This window comes from Leopardus geoffroyi, chromosome A1, assembly GCF_018350155.1.
Source record: "Leopardus geoffroyi isolate Oge1 chromosome A1, O.geoffroyi_Oge1_pat1.0, whole genome shotgun sequence".
NCBI classification, from domain to species: Eukaryota; Metazoa; Chordata; class Mammalia; order Carnivora; family Felidae; genus Leopardus; species Leopardus geoffroyi.
In genome coordinates, this window is record NC_059326.1 from 87094501 (window position 1) to 87113957 (window position 19457).

Below are 19457 nucleotides of genomic sequence, written 5' to 3' on the forward strand. Positions count from 1 at the left end.
TTATTCACCATGATCAAGTGGGATTCATTCCTGGGATGCAGGGCTGGTTCAACATTCACAAATCAATCAACGTGATACATCACATTAATAAAAGAAAAGATAAGAACCATACAATCCTGTCAATCGATGCAGAAAAGGCATTTGAAAAAATTCAGCACCCTTTCTTAATAAAAACCTTTCAGAAAGTCGGGATAGAAGGAACATACTTAAACATCATAAAATCCATTTATGAAAAGCCCAGAGCTAATATCATCCTCAATGGGGAGAAACTGAGAGCTTTTTCCCTGAGATCAGGAACACGACAGGGATGCGCACTCTCACCGCAGTTGTTTAGCATAGTGTTGGAAGTTCTAGCATCAGCAATCAGACAACAAAAGGAAATCAAAGGCATCAAAATTGGCAAGGATGAAGTTAAGCTTTCACTTTTTGCAGATGACATGATACTATACATGGAAAATGCGATAGACTCCACCAAATGTCTGCTAGAACTGATACATGAATTCAGCAAAGTTGCAGTATACAAAATTAATGTACACAAATCAGTTGCATTCTTATACACTAACAATGAGGCAACAGAAAAACAAATAAAGAAACTGATCCCATTGACAATTGCACTAAGAAGTATAAAATACCTAGGAATAAATCTAACCAAAGATGTAAAAGATCTGTATGCTGAAAACTATAGAAAGTTTATGAAGGAAATTGAAGAAGATATAAAGAAATGGGAAAACATTCCATGCTCAGGGATTGGAAGAATAAATGTCAAAATGTCAATACTACCCAAAGCTATCTACACATTCAATGCAATCCCATTCAAAATTGCACCAGCATTCTTCTCGAAACTAGAACAAGCAATCCTAAAATTCATATGGAACCACAAAAGGCCCCGAAGAGCCAAAGGAATTTTGAAGAAGAAGACCAAAGCAGGAGGCATCACAATCCCAGACTTTAGCCTCTACTACAAAGCTGTCATCATCAAGACAGCATGGTATTGGCACAAAAACAGACACATAGACCAATGGAATAGAATAGAAACCCCAGAACTAGACCCACAAAAGTATGGCCAACTAATCTTTGACAAAGCAGGAAAGAAAGACAGCCTCTTTAACAAATGGGGCTGGGAGAACTGGACAGCAACATGCAGAAGATTGAAACTAGACCACTTTCTCACACCATTCACAAAAATAAACTCAAAATGGATGAAGGACCTGAATGTGACACAGGAAACCATCAAAACCCTAGAGGAGAAAGCAGGAAAAGACCTCTCTGACCTCAGCTGTAGCAATCTCTTACTTGACACATCCCCAAAGGCAAGGGAATTAAAAGCAAAAAAGAACTACTGGGACCTTATGAAGATAAAAAGCTTCTGCACGGTAAAGGAAACAACCAACAAAACTAAAAGGCAACCAACAAAATGGGAAAAGATATTTGCAAATGAAATATCGGACAAAGGGCTAGTATCCAAAATCTATAAAGAGCTCACCAAACTCCACACCCGAAAAACAAACAACCCAGTGAAGAAATGGGCAGAAAACATGAATAGACACTTCTCTAAAGAAGACATCCGGATGGCCAACAGGCACATGAAAAGATGCTCAACGTCGCTCCTCATCAGGGAAATACAAATCAAAACCACACTCAGATATCACCTCACGTCAGTCCGAGTGGCCAAAATGAACAAATCAGGAGACTATAGATGCTGGAGAGGATGTGGAGAAACGGGAACCCACTGTTGGTGGGAATGCAAATTGGTGCAGCCGCTCTGGAAAGCAGTGTGGAGGTTCCTCAGAAAATTAAAAATAGACCTACCCTATGACCCAGCAATAGCACTGCTAGGAATTTATCCAAGGGATACAAGAGTACTGATGCATAGGGACACTTGTACCCCAATATTTATAGCAGCACTCTCAACAATAGCCAAATTATGGAAAGAGCCTAAATGTCCATCAACTGATGAATGGATAAAGAAATTGTGGTTTATTTAACAATGGAGTACTACGCGGCAATGAGAAAGAACGAAATATGGCCCTTTGTAGCAACGTGGATGGAACTGGAGAGTGTGATGTTAAGTGAAATAAGCCATACAGAGAAAGACAGATACCATATGGTTTCACTCTTATGTGGATCCTGAGAAACTAACAGAAACCCATGGGGGAGGGAAAGGAAAAAAAAAGAAGTTAGAGTGGAAGAAAGCCAAAGCAGAAGGAACTCTTAAAAACTGAGAACAAACTGAGGGTTGATGGGGGGTGGGAGGGAGGGGAGGGTGGGTGATGGGTATTGAGGAGGGCACCTTTTGGGATGAGCACTGGATGTTGTATGGAATCCAATTTGGCAACAAATTCCATACATTGGAAAAAAAATAAAGTAGATATATTGCCTATCTTTCTCAAGCTGTTCCAAAACATAGAATGGGAAGGAAAACTTCCAGACTTTTTCTATGAAGCTAGCATTACTTTGATTCCCAAACCAGAGACCCAGCCAAAAAAGGGAACTACAGGCCAATATCCCTGATGAATATGGATACAAAAATTCTCAATAAGATACTAGCAAATCGAATTCAACAGCATATAGAAAGAATTATTCACCATGATCAAGTGGGATTCATTCCTGGGATGCAGGGCTGGTTCAACATTCACAAATCAACCAATGTGATACATCATATTAATAAAAGAAAAGAAAATAACCATATTAGCCATTCGATCAATGCAGAAAATCATTTGACAAAATTCAGCATCCTTTCTTAATAAAACTCCTCAAAAATGTCGGGATAGAGGGAACATACTTAAACATCATAGAAGCCGTTTATGAAAACCCCACAGCTAATATCCTCAATTAGGAAAAACTGACAGCTTTCCCCCTGATATCAGGAACACGTCAAGGATGTCCACTTTCACCACTGTTGTTTAACATAGTGTTGGAAGTTCTAGCATCAGCAATCAGACAACAAAAGGAAATCAAAGGCATCAAAATTGGCAAAGATGTAGTTAAGCTTTCACTTTTTGCAGATGACATGATACTATACATGGAAAACCTGACAGACTGCCCCAAAAGTCTTCTAGAACTGGTACATGAATTCAGCAAAATCTCAGGATATAAAACTAATGTACAGAAATCAGTTGCATTCTTATACACTAAAAATGAAGCAAAAAAAAAGAAATAAACTGATCCCATTCTCAATTGCACCAAGAATCATAAAATACCTAGGAATAAACCTAACCAAAGATGTAAAAGATCTGTATGCTGAGAATTGTAGAAAGCTTATGAAATTGAGGAAATTCAAAGAAATGGAAAAACTTTCCATCCTCATGAATTGGAAGAATAAATACTGTTAAATGTCAATACTACCCAAAGAAATCTACACATTCAATACAATCCCAATCAAAATTGCACCAGCATTCTTCTCAAAGCTAGAACAAGCAACCCTAAAATTTGTATGGAACCACAAAAGACCGCGAATAGCCAAAGTAACTTTGAAGAAGACCAAAACGGGAGGCATCATAATCCCAGAGTATAGCATCTCCTACCAAGCTGTAATCATCAAGACAGCATGGTATTGGCACAAAAACAGACACATAGGCCAATGGAATAGAATAGAAGCCCCAGAATTAGACCCACAAAAGGATGGCCAACTAATCTTTGACAAAGCAGGAAAGAATATCCAATGGAAAAAAGTCTCTTTAACAAATGATGCTGGGAGAACTGGACAGCAACATGCAGAAGAATGAAACTAGACCACTTTCTTACACCATTCACAAAATTAAACTCAAAATGGATGAAGGTCCTGAATGTGAGACAGGAAACCATCAAAACCCTAGAGGAGAAAGCAGGAAAAAAACTTCTCTGACCTCAGCTGCAGCAGTTTCTTACTTGACACATCTCCAAAGATAAGGGAATTAAAAGCAAAAATGAACAATTGGGACCTCTTGCAGATAACAAGCTTCTGCATTGCAAAGGAAAGAATCAACAAAACTCAAAGGCATTGAATGGAATGGCAAAAGATATTTGCAAATGACATATCAGACAAAGGGCTAGTAATCAAAATCCGTAAAGAACTCACCAAAGTCCACACCCGAAAAACAATAATCCAGTGAAGAAATGGGCAGAAAACATAAATAGACTCTTCTCTAAAGAAGACATCCAGTGGTGCCTGGGTAGCTCAGTTGGTTGGGCGTCCAACTTCGGCTCAGGTCATGATATCATAGTTTGTGAGTCTGAGCCCTCGCGTCAGGTCTGTGCTGACAGCTCAGAACCAGGAGCCTGCTTTGGATTTGGTGTCTCCCTCTCTCTCTTCCCCTCCCCCACTCATACTCTGTCTCTCTCTCTCCTTCAAAAATAAACATTAAAAAAAATTTAAAAAAGATATCCAATGGCCAACAGGCACATGAAAAGATGTTCAACGTCACTCCTCATCAGGGAAATAAAAATCAGAACCTCACTGAGATATCACCTCATGCCAGTCAGAGTGGCTAAAATGAACAAATCAGGAGACTATAGACGCTGGAGAGGATGTGGAGAAACGGGAACCCTCTTGCACTGTTGGTGGGAATGCAAACTGGTTCAGCCACTCTGGAAAACAGTGTGGAGGTTTCACAAAAAATTAAAAATAGATGTACCCTATGACCCAGCAATAGCACTGCTAGGAATTTACCCAAGGGATACAGAAGTGCTGATATAGAGGGGCTCTTGTACCCCAATGTTTATAGCAGCTCTTTCAACAGTAGCCAAATTATGGAAAGAGCCTAAATGTCCATCAACTGATGAATGGATAAAGAAATTGTGGTTTATATACACAATGGAATATTACGTGGCAATGAGAATGAAAGATATATGGCCTTTTGTAGCAACATGGATGGAACTGGAGAGTGTTATGCTAAGTGAAATAAGTCATACAGAGAAAGACAGATACCATATGTTTTCACTCTTATGTGGATCCTGAGAAACTTAACAGAAGACCATTGGGGAAGGGTAGTGGAAAAAAAATTTACAGACAGGGAAGGAGGCAAACAATAAGAGACTCTTAAAAACTGAGAATAAACTGAAGGTTGTGGGGGGGGGGGGCAGTGGGAGGGAGGGGTAAGTGGGTGATGGACATTGAAGAGGGCACCTGTTGGGATGAGCACTGGGTTTTGTATGGAAGCCAATTTGGCAATAAGTTTCATATTTTTTTTTAAAAAAGTATACTTGTCATGATGAGCACTGGGTAATGTATAGAATTGTTGAATCACTATATTGTACACCTGAAACTAATATACCACTGTATGTTAAATATACTAGAATTTTCAAAAAACCTAATGAATAAATAAAAATGTACAATTCACAAGAAAAAAAAAAGAAATTCAGGCTACCCAAGAAAAACTTAAATATTTCTAATAGGGCATATAGCTAAGAATCTGTTTTTTTTTTTTTCCCTGTATGTTACATGTCATTTGGTCAACAGTCTTTGGATTATTAGATTTTAAACAAGGTAAATAAATTATATCTCTAATAAAAAAATGACTACAAAAGTGTAAAAAAAAGTAAAAATCTAAGGAAAACAATATAAATAAAACAAAATAAATCATAAATAAATCATTACTGTCATACAAAAAGTAATAAGATCAGTTTTGTTAGACAAAATAATAATAATAATAATAATAATAATAGTGACACCAAGCAGTGCTTCCTTCAATCCTGTCTAACATAGTATCAGAACCACTTTAGGTGTTTAAACTTACAACTTCCCTTGTATGAAAAATATCATGAAGCAATGACTTACTTTTCTTATCTTGAACTGGATTTTCTCTCTCAAATGTAGCCATTTCCTGCCTACAAAGGAAAGAGATAATATCATGATACACTCCAGTTATCTGAAGCTGAAAACACACTTGAAGGAAATGTTTCACTGCTCTTAAGGTAAAGTCATTGGTAGATTTAGAATTCAAGTGTTAATTGAAATTAAATCCTGCTTACTTTGTTTCGGAAAAACCATGAAATAGAGCTGATAACACTGTGAGAGTTGATGGTTATGTTAATTAAGTTGATGAGGGGGGTTCTTTTCACAAAGTATACATAAATCACATTTGCTTTAAGTATTTTAAAATTTTGTCAATTATAACTCAATGAAGCAGGAAAGAAAAACCCAAAGTCTAGCAAAAGAATAAGAAGCAGAGAATAAAACTCCATATTTTATGAAACTTAAAGAATTATTAGACTATCATACTAGGTATAATATCATATGTATGTGGAACATATGTGCAATATAGTGAAATTTGGAACAATTTGAGGGAGAATATTGAAAGCCAATTTATTTCTCTGTTGTTCTTGATGAGGGAGGTAAATAAGGTTAAAAAAAAAAAAGGAAGAAAACAAAGGAAGGTAAATAAGAAGGTCCAAAAAATTCAGAACACAAATTTACAATGACCTAAATTAATAAGTGCAGACTGGTGATGAGAGAAATAGAGATTATCTCTACAGTGACACAATTCCACACCAGAACAGGGAGTGAGTGGCTAAAAGGAGATTGAGTACCAACACATGGTCTACTATTTCTCTGTCTCCCAGTCTCATAAACTTGAGGAAAAATGTAGACAAAGAATTTTGTAATGACCTGCCCACCTCAAAGAGGGCAATATACACAGAACAGAGATGTGCCCACTGCAGAGGAAGAATTTTTGGTGAGGAGGCAGTCCGAGACAACATACCAAAAGCAAAGCCTGAATCTTAGCTTATTTCTCCTTTGTATCTTCCCTAAAGAAATACACAAAGGTAAACACACACCATGTTATCTCACCTACTTTCATTCAAAACACTAAGCACAAAGTTGCAACCATGAATTAGATAAAATAATAATAATAATAATAAAAAGAAAGCAGAAAATATATTAAAGGCAGATATATGTAATATGTTAATTATTATTAAAAATAATAAATGGATAAAGTAAGTGGCTAGCATAAAGCAGGAAAACAATTGAAAGAAACGATAAAATATTTAGAGAGATTAAAACAGCACTAGGGCGCCTGGGTGGCGCAGTCGGTTAAGCGTCGGACTTCAGCCAGGTCACGATCTCGCGGTCCGTGAGTTCGAGCCCCGCGTCAGGTTCTGGGCTGATGGCTCAGAGCCTGGAGCCTGTTTCCGATTCTGTGTCTCCCTCTCTCTCTGCCCCTCCCCCGTTCATGCTCTGTCTCTCCCTGTCCCAAAAATAAATAAATGTTGAAAAAAAAAATTTAAAACAGCACTAAAAGCATCAATATGTAAAATCAATTATTTCTAAAACAAGCCAGCAGCATATGCTTGAAATAAACATTAACTTGTAGAAAATGAGAATGTACTATGGTTAGAGAAAGTAAAATAAAACATAAAGAGATGATGCCATACATACAGAATAGTTAATCTTGGAGATGAGAGCCACATAAATGAAACAAAACCATTCAAAGATACAATAAGATACCTGAAATAAAGACTTCAGCCTGAAAATTGATTTTATGGAGAACTAACACAAATCACATGGAACATTGAGATATGCAATAGATTCTGCACTTCAAGAATAATGATAAATTCTAAAACATCCATGAGGAAAACATTGTGAAACTACTTCATCAGTGAGGTGAGTTTAAGGTAGCCCAAACTTCCATCTGAAGGCAAGCCCACAAAATGGTGAGGAAAATAGGATTACAAGAATCCTATGACTCTCCAATAAATGAAAATGGGTATTGTCAAATATATTAGTATTGAGGGGATATAAAACCTATGAATTCTTTAGGAAAAAAGAACAAATCAGAAGATGACTGTAAAACCACATTTCAATTTTATAAAATGCAAAGTCATGTTATAAAGAAGTTGTTGAATGATAAATCTAACCTGTGCAGCCAGCTCTGTGGTTGAAGGTCTGGCCATAATTCATCTAATTTGAGTTTTGTCCTTATAAGAAGAGGCAATTTGGACACAGATAGTCATAGAGCAAAGATGATATGAAGACACAGGGAAAAGATAGGGATATAAGCCAAAGTGAGAGGCCTGAGAAGAGACTCACTCCCTAGCACTTTGATCTTGGATTTGAGGCATCAAGAATTGTGACAAAATATATTTCTGTTGAATTTCCCAGTTTATGGAACTTCATCATGGTAGCCCAAGCAAAACGAATGCAGCCTAATATGTAGAAATTAGTTCAGACAATATTAAGTGTTAATACATACTCACTCTTATCCTCTTTGTTTCCTGCAGGGGAGTTGCCTGCTATTCCCCAACCTACCTTGACCCTTCCACCACATGGGTCTACACACATATTACAAGATAAAGACAATAAACTGCTCTCATTTCAGAACAAAGATGGACAGGATATGACATAGATAAAGACAAAACCACAAATACCTACAATTGTGATGAACTATTACTTACCAAAATAGAATCAATATGAAGGAAAGAAAAAAAAAATGAACACGAACTGAAACAAAGTAGTAGTAGATTAATTTCTCTCAGACAGCAAGAAAAAATCAAGAAAAATAAGAACAGAGAATATCTGAAATACATGATTAATCAAGTTTCCTGGGGCACCTGGGTGGCTCAGTTGGTTAAGCGCTACCTTCAGCTTAGGTCAAGATCTCGTAGTCTGTGAGTTCAAGCCCCGCATCGGGTTCTGTGCTGACAGCTCAGAGCCTGGAGCCTTCTTCAGGTTCTGTGTCCCTTTCTCTCTCTGTCCCTCTCCTGCTTGCTCTCTCTCTCTCTCTCTCTCTCAAATGAATAAACATTAAAAAAAAATTTAAACATCAAGTTTTCCTAATAGATAAATTTCAAAAAGTATGACCCTTAAAAAAACCTGTCATTGTAATTTTCAAAGTCTATGGGGCATAATAAACAAAATGCTAACTAATACTAATCAAATGCTGGTTCCACTCAGGCATCGTACTAACATATGAATGTTAAGTTTTAAAATGTTACCTTTACAATCTAAAGTTACAGTATTTTTAATTTTAAAATTATTTTCCATATGAAGAAACCACAATTTAAAGAATATAAGTAACTTGTTTCAATGTTGAGGCACAATAGATGGTAAAGAACTTTGATAAAATCCACAAGCAGAAATAACATTATAATGCAATAAAATCAGAACTTATTATCAAAAATAGAAAACAAATTTGGAATTAAAAACAACTCATATTCAAGAAAACATAAAAAGCAAAGTAACAAAATGTTGGAAAATAATATTTCCTTTAGCAACACATGGGATACATACAGATAAAATATTATTTAGAGAAAAATTTATATTCCTGCATGTCCAATTTTTAAATAAGAAAAAAAATAGAAAACACAAAATTTAAGTTTTGAATTCTAAGCAATTAGAAGAGGAACAGTGAAAAAATAAGGAAAGCAAAAATAAAAACCTCATAATGATAAAAGCAATGATACTGTGACATCTTGAGAAAAAAAGCAAAACAGAAATCAGATCAGTGGTTGCCAGGGGTTGCTGGTGAGGGGAAAAGTGATAAAAATATTCCATATCTTAACTGAGATGACATGAATGTATGTTTTCCTAAACTTATCACACAATTTACCTAACAGTGTGAACTTTATGGTACTATAGCTCTATAAAACTATATTTTAAAAAATTAAGTGACTTGAAAGAGCTCATACTATCCTTAAACATATGTTTAAAATAATGAATTAAATGATAATATTCTAGTGAAAATAAGATAACCAAAACTGACTCAGGAAGATGCACAGAACATAACATCATTCAAAGAACATCATCCTATCAAACTAGCCAAAAATGGAACTGAATTTAATTCTAGCCCACTTAAGTCTTATATATATGATTACAATTGACTTGGGTAGTCAAAACAATTGAAATCTTCCTCACCAAGCTGACTGGTTAAAATTCTGAATCCTATTCATAAAATTTGCAGTCACTCTGGAAAATGGTTTGGAGGTTCCTCTAAAAGTTCAAAATAGAACTACACTGATGATCCAGCAATCACACTACTAGGTATTTACCCAAAGGATACAAAAACACAAATTCAAATGGATATATGCACCCTGATGTTTATAGCAGCATTATCTACAATAGCCAAGATATGGAAGCCCAAATATCCATGGAATATTACTCAGGCATAAAAAAAGAATGAAATCTTTTCATCTTCAATGACATGGATGGAGCTAGAGAATATTATGCTAAGTGAAATAAGTTGATCAGACACATGCCACATGATCTCACTCATATGTGGAATTTAAGAAACAAAATAGATGAGTAAAGGGTAAAGAAAGAGAGAAAGAAAGGCAAACCAAGAAGCAGACTATTAACTATAGACAGCAAACTGATGGCTACCAGAGGGGAGGTGGGTGGGGGGATGAATGAAATAGATGAAGGGGATTAAGTCCCCCCTTAGCATGATAAGCACTGAGTAATCTATAGAATATTGAATCAATATATTGTATGCCTGAAACTAATATAACACTCTATGTTAACTAACTGGAATTAAAATAAAACTTTAAAAAAATCGTTTGGATGGGAACACCGTAGAACATTTCATTTTTCTTCATTTAGTTATTGTCTGTTTATAATAAAAACTTGCATGTATTTGAAAATGTCAACACTTCAATTCCTTTAAAAGGGAAAATTAGAAAAGAACAGTAGCATAGATCTCATTTCAGACATGATAAAGCAAAAGCCGAGTTTAAATGACTTTGCGTTGTACAGAATGTATTTGTGGCAGCTTGAGAAAAGGATATTGGTTCAATAACATCACCTCTTCAGCCACACACTATAAAGGGGGGTTCATTACAATGGCGGCATAGCCACCCTACTGTCTCTACCTTTTCCTCTGTGAAAAGAAAGCGTAAATTAAATACTTAGGGAATGGCTAATTACTCCAAACATCATTTCATATCACCAACAAATATGGGCCTTCCCCTCAATCCCTCATTCTTTCACACTTAGAGAAAAAGAAACCATCTCATAGATAAAAACCCAGATGGTGAGATGCAATGATTAGGAAAGAGGTTGAATACAAAGATATGAAAATCCCATGGTCAGCAAAGAAGGGAGGGTGTTTCTTTCTATATAAGCTGGGGCAAGATATCAGTGTGAGAAAGCTGTTGTTTTTCCACTCTTTTTTTTTTTTTTTTTTTTTTTACTTTGAGTATCTTGTAAAGGTTGGGCAACAGAGAGACAATGGCAAGTCAAGCAGTGGTCAGAGATTCAAAGAGCACATGGACTATAAAAAGCTAAACTAACAAATATAAGATTACCAGTTGATAGAAAGGTTTAATGCAGTACAGGAAATCCATGGGGTGTGGATGCAATGTTCTCACATCATGTACTTAAGGACATTTTTGGGAGAACAGTGTGAGAGTCAAAATTTCCAGGAAGAGATACTTTCAGGCATAAGGACAGAAAATAAAAACCATGAGTGCTAAAAGAGCAGTACTAGTGCACAGTAGGGCATTTACTTCAGGCTGAGCTTGGTGGCTTAAAGAACATTAAATGACAGCAGAATTCCTGGAAGATAATGGATGAGAATGGGGAGTGGGGAATGAGAGTAGAGAGGCATTCAGGGGTCAATCCTTATAGGATTGTAGTCCCTGGTGAAGAGTTTGTATTTTATTCTGAATACAGTGGAGAACAATTGAAGGGTCTCGAGGAAAAAGCATGACGAGACTTCTATTTCCCAAAAATTATTCTAAGTGTGAAGAATAAGTTGGAAGTGTGTCCATTGTAAATAACCAACCTGAAATAACCATCCTTTATTTCAGTTCTGTTTGTACATGTACTTTGTATAACCATGAAGAAATGAAACATGTGCACCAATAGCCCATTATTTTTAGGGTCTCCAAATAAACTTCTGCCAAGTCTTAGAGGCAAAGACCAAAGAATTCTATCATTCTGTCCAGCTCTAAGAGGTCTCAAATAAGATGTTAACTTTTGTGAGACAGAGATTCTCAGTCTCTTGTGAGACAGAGATAAATCTCAGAGAAAAATACTCTGATATGCTGTGTTCTTACCATTTTCTTTCCACATGTTGGTTTACTTTCTTGTGCTTCTTTTGATTGTTTCTCAGGCAACTAGATGGAAACACATAGAAAAGAAGAAATTCTTATCTCCCTTCAAATGTCTTTACTCCCTTTTCTTGCTTTCCTTACTGTTAAAACAAAGTCTGCCTTTTCTTTTTGACAAACTTCTTTGTCCTTTAGAAAGGGCAGTCACAGATATAGAATGCATTTCAGAAATTAACCACAAGAGGCCAAGCCTACAATAGGATGAAATGGCTACAGTCTGATCTGTCAGAAGGTGGTGGGAGGGGCCAAGAATAGAGAAAGATCCTAACCACAGAAAGGCTTGACTTCTCTAGGATGACCAGAGGAGACCAGCATCTCAGGTGCATCCATCCCTGTGGAATACTAGCACTATCAACCTTGGTCATGTGATCCAGAGCAAGATTCTTCAAGCCTTGCTGTTTGGCCATACATATACATACAGAACATTATGATCCTCACCCACCTTCAGAGAAGTTGGTTGTGCATATTACTCTTGATGTTTTCCCACCAACTATCATCATTCTTATAAGAATCAAGCAAGCACTCAGTGATGGAATTGAGGTGAGAGAAATCAGTGGCTTTCTTGCTTATACAATAGTGAGATACAGACCCAAGCTTGTGATTCAGTGAATCAAATTTTCTTCTACACCAGTTGTCCAAACCGTATTTCTTTGAATGTTTTCTTTTCCTATATTATCACATCCCAAACATGTGTCTGTTCTCCTGCTTCTATATAGAAGATTTTATGCAAAATATCCCAGACTATGATAGCAAGATTCCCACTCTTGCTTGCCATCAATATTTACAGAAGACATTTCCTCAGTGTTCATGTTTAAAAGCTAAATATCATCATCATATATGGGCATATTTGACCAGTAAGCAAAGAATAGAATACATATGTATTTGTTAAATACAAAGTAAATCAGATTTTTGGAAGAAGAGTCCTTTGTGGAGATAAGTTCTGACATACAGATTTCTGGATAATATTCACTAACGGTTAAATTTGGATGTAATGATTACCAAATAGCATAGACTGCAAATCAGACAACATTTAATTTTAGTGTCCTATGTGCTCTCTTCTTTTTCCCTAGAGCCTGGTTTTCTCATAATTCCATTTTTCTAAACTGGCCAATGAAGAATCTTATAAAACAATTCTCCTTGAGATTATTAATAGTTCACTGACTTATCCTTCTAAGACATGTTTGCATTTTAAAGTTAAAAAAAAAAACATAAAATCCTTAACATTAGCAGGAACCTAATTGAAATTCCATGTCATTATTACTGAACAGAAATGAACACTAAATTCTGTTGTACACTAAGTATTTAATCAAGCAAAATTTAGATAATGTCAGGCCATAAACATTTGTTGACTGAATTAAGGAATCATTAAGACTAATAATTAAAACAATAGACATTAAATTAACCTTAAAATGTATCTTGGTCAAAGTGTTGATATCAAACGTAATTTTTCCATACTTTCTGTGTTTTTTTGACAATTTTTTTTTTACTTCCCAAATATTTGGCATAAGTTTCAGACATTATAACTTCATAAAGGAAATCTAAATACCAAAAAATCAACAATTTTCACTTGATTTCTTTTTTTTTTAATTTTTTTAACGTTTATTTATTTTTGGGACAGAGAGAGACAGAGCATGAACGGGGGAGGGGCAGAGAGAGAGGGAGACACAGAATCGGAAACAGCATCCAGGCTCTGAGCCATCAGCCCAGAGCCCGACGCAGGGCTTGAACTCACAGACTGCGAGATCGTGACCTGAGTTGAAGTCGGACGCTTAACCGACTGCGCCACCCAGGTGCCCTTTCACCTGATTTCTTTATGAAGTCAATCGAAAATCAAAAATTAGGGGCGCCTGGGTGGCGCAGTCGGTTAAGCGTCCGACTTCAGCCAGGTCACGATCTCGCGGTCAGTGAGTTCGAGCCCCGTGTCGGGCTCTGGGCTGATGGCTCAGAGCCTGGATGCTGTTTCCGATTCTGTGTCTCCCTCTCTCTCTGCCCCTCCCCCGTTCATGCTCTGTCTCTCTCTGTCCCAAAAATAAATAAACGTTGAAAAAAAAATTTTTTTTTAATTAAAAAAAAAAAAAGAAAATCAAAAATTAAATATCTAAAAATGTACATATGTCAGGCACTGTAATGTAATAAGTAATCCTTATTTTAAAGAAGGAAACAATAAAGAAAATTTCCTGAAATACTCTTAAAATGATATGAAAGCCATAGAAGACAATTTTCAAGATATAAATAAAGGGAAACGTGAAGAAAATGAGCTGTTAAAATACATTCATAAGAAGAAACAAATGATTGAAAATGACAACATAAGCAGATATCTCAAGAAGTTGGAAAAAAGAAGAAATAAGGAAAGTTATGGAAAGAAATGTGGTAGAGAACTAAATATTAGAAAAGGATAAAATTGGCAGGATGAACAAAAATCTGGTAAAGTCGATTAAGTAAAAAGAAAAGGGGAATTAAACAAACATGAAAACACATTTCAGAGGGTTGCCTGAGTGGCTCAGTCAGTTAAGTATCTGACTCGCTTTCAGTTCAGGTCATGATCACAGGGTCATGAGATTGGGCCCCACATTCTGTGCTGACAACATGGAACCTGCTTGGGATTCTCTCTCTTCCCCTCTCTCTCTCTGCCCCTCCTCTGCTTGCTCTCTCGCACTTTAAATAAATAAATAAATAAATAAATAAATAAATAAATAAATCAGAATAAGTGTTACAGAGATAAAAACAAATAGTATGAACTATTACATAATAAACATGATGACTTAAAATAGATATCTCAGAAAAACAAAGTGCAAGGGACACCTGGGTGGCTCAGTTGGTTGAGCGTCCAACTCTTGATTTTGGCTCAGGTCATGATCTCAGAACTTGTGAGTTCAAGCCCTGAGTCAGGCTCTGCTCTGACAGCACAGAGCCTGCTTGGGATGCTCTGTCTCCCTCTCTGTCTGCCCCTCCCTGGTTCATCGTCTCTCTCTCTCTCTCTCTCTCTCTCTCTCTCAAAAATAAACATTTTTTTAAAGTCTTTAAGAATTTCACAAGATTATCTCATTATTTTCTATAATTACTGTATGATGTGGTTGTTATTATTACCCTCATATACTATGATCATGAAATAAATAAACAGGCAAATAAATGTGGGTTGCACGGTTGGACATATTGATTAATTGGTAATGGGAGATATTTTATTCCAGTAAGTAAAATAAGGTAATTTCTGTCTAGAGCACCCCTTTCACTGGTGAATTTTTTTATTTATCCAGAATATTTTTTTTTACATTACAAAACAATTTTGTCAATTATATCTTAGTAAAGTTAGGGAAAAAATATGTACCTCCTAAGGAAAGTCTACAAACTGCCTATGGAGTATCCCTCTCTGCCAACTTCAACCTTGGATTCGATCAAGAAGCTAGATATAAACATCAGTTTATAATTACAACTTATAAGAGACATATTTGAAACAACAGCATACAAATGTAACCAATAAAATCCAGATCATTTCTTCAACAGATAAATTCCAAGAGGGATAAACAAGAGTGGAAAAAACCCTAACAGTTCAAAGGAACTTTAGACAGCTATTACTTAATTGGAATATATGGGTAGTATTTGGATTTTTTTAAGTTTTTATTTTAATTTCAGTTACCTAATATACAGTATTATATTAATTTCAAATTTTCAATATACTAATTCAATGCTTCCATATATTACCTGGTGCTCATCAAAACAAGTGTACTCCTTAATCCCCAACAATGATGTAATCCATCCCCACACCCGCCTCCCCTCTGGTAGCCATTAGTTTTTCTCTCTATAATTAAGAGGTCATTTCTTGATTTGTCTCTCTCTTATTTTTTTCCATTGGCTCATTTGTTTTGTTTCTTAAATTCCATATATGAGTGAAATCATATAGTATTTGTCTTTCTCTGACTTATTTTGCTTAACGTAATACTCTCTAGCTCCATCCATGTCATTGTAAATGGCAAGATTTCATTCTCTTTTGTGGCTAAATAATACTCCATTGTATATACATACCACATCTTTATCCATTCATCAATCCATGGATACTGGGGTTGCCTCTATATCTTGGCTATTGTAAACAATGCTGCTATAAACAAAGGGGTGCATGTATCCCTTTGAATTAGTGTTCCTGTATTATTTGAGTAAATTATTGGTGAACTTTGGAAAGCACATTAGCATCATTGCTTGGAGGTCATACAATTAGATAAAAAGGGAATAGATAGCTCCCAATAAATTTCACTTTGGAAATCCCTTCTTGCTTTTCCTATAGTACTGGATACATTCCTTGGTTTCTTTGATTCCATATCCCCATATTCAAAGTAGGGGTGTGAATATTGCCAGATCCTAGATTTAGTAGTGAAGATAAAATGAAACAATTCATATAAGCTAGAAAGAACATGGTAGGTGATTAATCAGTGATAGCTGTTTTTTAACTACTTGTTTTCAGGTTCTTGTGCTATATAGTGTATATTTTGTCTCAGTGAATCATTCACAGGAATTATGTAGTTCACAAGGAACATCATTCAATGAACATTCATCCTCTGACTCCTGGAAGTAATCACTGACTGCAGATTATTTTATCTATGCAGTCACAAACTCTCTAAGAGCCAAATATCTGCATGCGTGTTTTCTTCCCCAACTTTAGAACTTCTTTAGAATTATTTTCCCTTTAGTTTCAAATTTAGTTGCATTATGACCAGACAACTGGTGTGGAGTTAAGTGCCCATGTTTCAAACGGTGTTATTATCAGAGTGCCTGCATGGCTCAGTCAATTAAGTGTCCAACTCTTGATTTTGGTTCAGGTCATGATCTCATGTTTTGTGACACTGAGCCCCACACTGGGCTCTGTTCTGACAGCATGGAGCCTGCTTGGAATACTCTCTCCCTTTTTCTCTGCTCCCCACTGCTCTTTATCTCCCTCCCCCACTCTTTCTCTCAAAATAAATAAACATTAAAAAATAAAATTTAAAAATCAATGCAAAAAGGGACACGACTAAAAATGGAAAACTCCTTTTAATCTCAGTATTCTGAAGCAGATCATTGTTCTGGAATGAGAATTATACATGCTTCTTCATAACAGCCAAAAGAAAAAAATATATAGAAAGCCTACTTTCCATAGAACATAAGCACAAGTTTCAGGGATTTTTCAGGTTTTAAAGGCACTGTCATTGTAATCAGAGGATCCATAATCTAAAAGACTTGTGTATGTATAATCATGACACTAGGTAGAATGTGGTTAGCGTCATAAATGCACATAAACCATTTACAAGTCGCAAAAAAGTGAAAGGATAATTTCTGGCAGAGATAAGAAAGATGTAGCATTTGGCCAGGGCATTGCAGAATGAATATTTTGATAAGGAAAGATGGTTGAAAATGTACTTTTGACTAAGAGTTCTGATAGCCAGTGCACACAAGCTTAAAATTAAAAGAGTAACCAGTGGTCAGATTGATAAGGATATAAGGTCCATAAAACATATTTATGGTAGAAAGGGCAGAAAAGTATATTTAACAAAATTAATTATACTTTCTTTAAATCCTTGCTTTGTGCTAAGTTCTAGAGAGACACAGAGACAAGGCAACAATTACCCTTGAGAGATTCCCTAGTAAATAGAAAAAAGTTGATTAGAGTTTGGTTGCTAAGTCAAGTGATGGAGGCAATGCCCAAAGTGATCAGAGAACAAGAAGGAGGGACTTAGTAAAACAGAATATATAAGACCTCAAATTGCAAAACAAGTAGTATATAATTTACGTGTTAGGTAGTGGGAAATGGATGTGCCCACTGAAACACAGGAGTAAGGTGATTAGAGTTTTGCCATGGGCAGATTAACGCAGTTGTGTCAAAGAACACAACCAAGTGGCCAAAAGTTACATTAAATAGTGCTCAACATTACTAATCACTAGGGAAACACATATCAAAACCACTTTCTCAAAACCAATATTTCTCCCTCAAAATAAATAAACTTAAAAAAAAAAGTGGGCAGAGGATCTAAATAGACATTGTTCCAAATAAGACATACAGATGGCCAATAGGTCCATGAAAATATGTTCCATGTCACTAATTAGTGGAGGAATGCAAATCAAAACCACAATGAGATATCACCTCACACCTGTTAGAATAGCTACCATCAAGAAGAAGAAATCAAGTGTTGGCAAGGATGTAGAGAAAACGGAACCCTTTTACACTGTTGGTAGAAATGTAAGTTGACCTAGCCACTATGGAAAGCAATTTTTGAATTAAAAATTGAACTACCATATAATTCAACAATCCCGCTTCTGTATATACAGCCAAAGGAAATGAAAACAGGGTATCAAAGAGATATCTGCACTGCAATGTTTATTGCAAAATGACTTACACTACTCAGGATGTAGAAACAATCTAAGTGACTATCAATAGACAAGTATATAGAGAAGATGTGACAGATGATGGATGGATGGATGGATGGATAGATAGATAGATAGATAGATAATATATGTTATGTATTATATAATATAAGGCATGACCTTGAGGGCATTATGCTAAGTGAAATAAGCCAGACAGACAAAGACAAATATCCCGTATATGTGCAATTTTAAAAAGCTAAATTAGTAGAAACCAAGAGTAGAATGGTGGTTACCAGGGCCGGGGGTGGGGAATTAAGGATATTATTTAAGGGCCCAAACTTGCAATGAATACATAAATTCCACATTACACTGTGGAGATGTAACTCACAGTATAGTGATTATAATCAATAAGATTATATTGTAAATTTCAAACTTGCTAAGGGACTAGATCTTAATTGTTCCAATCACAAAAAAAAAAGAAATGATAATTTATGTGTTGTGATAGAGGTGTTTGTTAACACTATGGCAGTAACACAGTACAACATATATATGTATCAAAGTAGCAAGTGGTGCACTTTAAATGTGTACAATGTTACATGTAAATTATATCTTAATTTTATTTTTACTTTAAAAAAATTTTTTTAATGTTTCTTTATTTCTGAGACAGAGAGAGACAGAGCATGAGTGGGGGAGGGGCAGAGAGAGAGAGAGGGAGACACAGAATCGGAAGCAGGCTCCAGGCTCTGAGCTGTCAGCACAGAGCCCAACGCGGGGCTTGAACTCACAAACCGTGAGATCATGACCTGAGCCGAAGTCGGTCGCTAAACCGACTGAGCCACCCAGGCGTCCCTATATCTTAATTTTAAAGATCTACTCGTGCTATATAACACAATATAATAAGATTGTGTGGAAGGAGTTAGGGTAAGTGGATGGGAGAGTGAGGTGCTGAAAAACAATCCTCTAAGATTAAGCAGAGTGATGCCTATTATCCATATGTATTCTACAACTTCAAAAGCACTCAAAGAAGATAAGGAAGGATAAAGTCACCACAAAAAGGCACTACTTAGATCAAAAGGATTTGTGTACATTATTTTGTATCCATG

General features: G+C 36.0%; 1 protein-coding gene across 2 annotated transcripts in view; it reads right to left on the reverse strand.

Annotated features, from left to right (window-relative positions):
• GCSAML (germinal center associated signaling and motility like) overlaps window positions 1–19457 on the reverse strand; it is a 46895-nt gene that overhangs the window by 26746 nt on the left and 692 nt on the right. The window contains exons 2-3 of one of the 2 annotated variants that reach the window (XM_045483324.1): window positions 11974–12033; window positions 5756–5805 (exon numbers count right to left, since the gene is read on the reverse strand). In XM_045483324.1, the coding sequence (XP_045339280.1) occupies window positions 5756–5805; window positions 11974–12033 (110 nt within the window). The remainder of the gene's footprint in view (window positions 1–5755; window positions 5806–11973; window positions 12034–19457) is intronic. The other variant, XM_045483334.1, reaches the window with a different exon arrangement.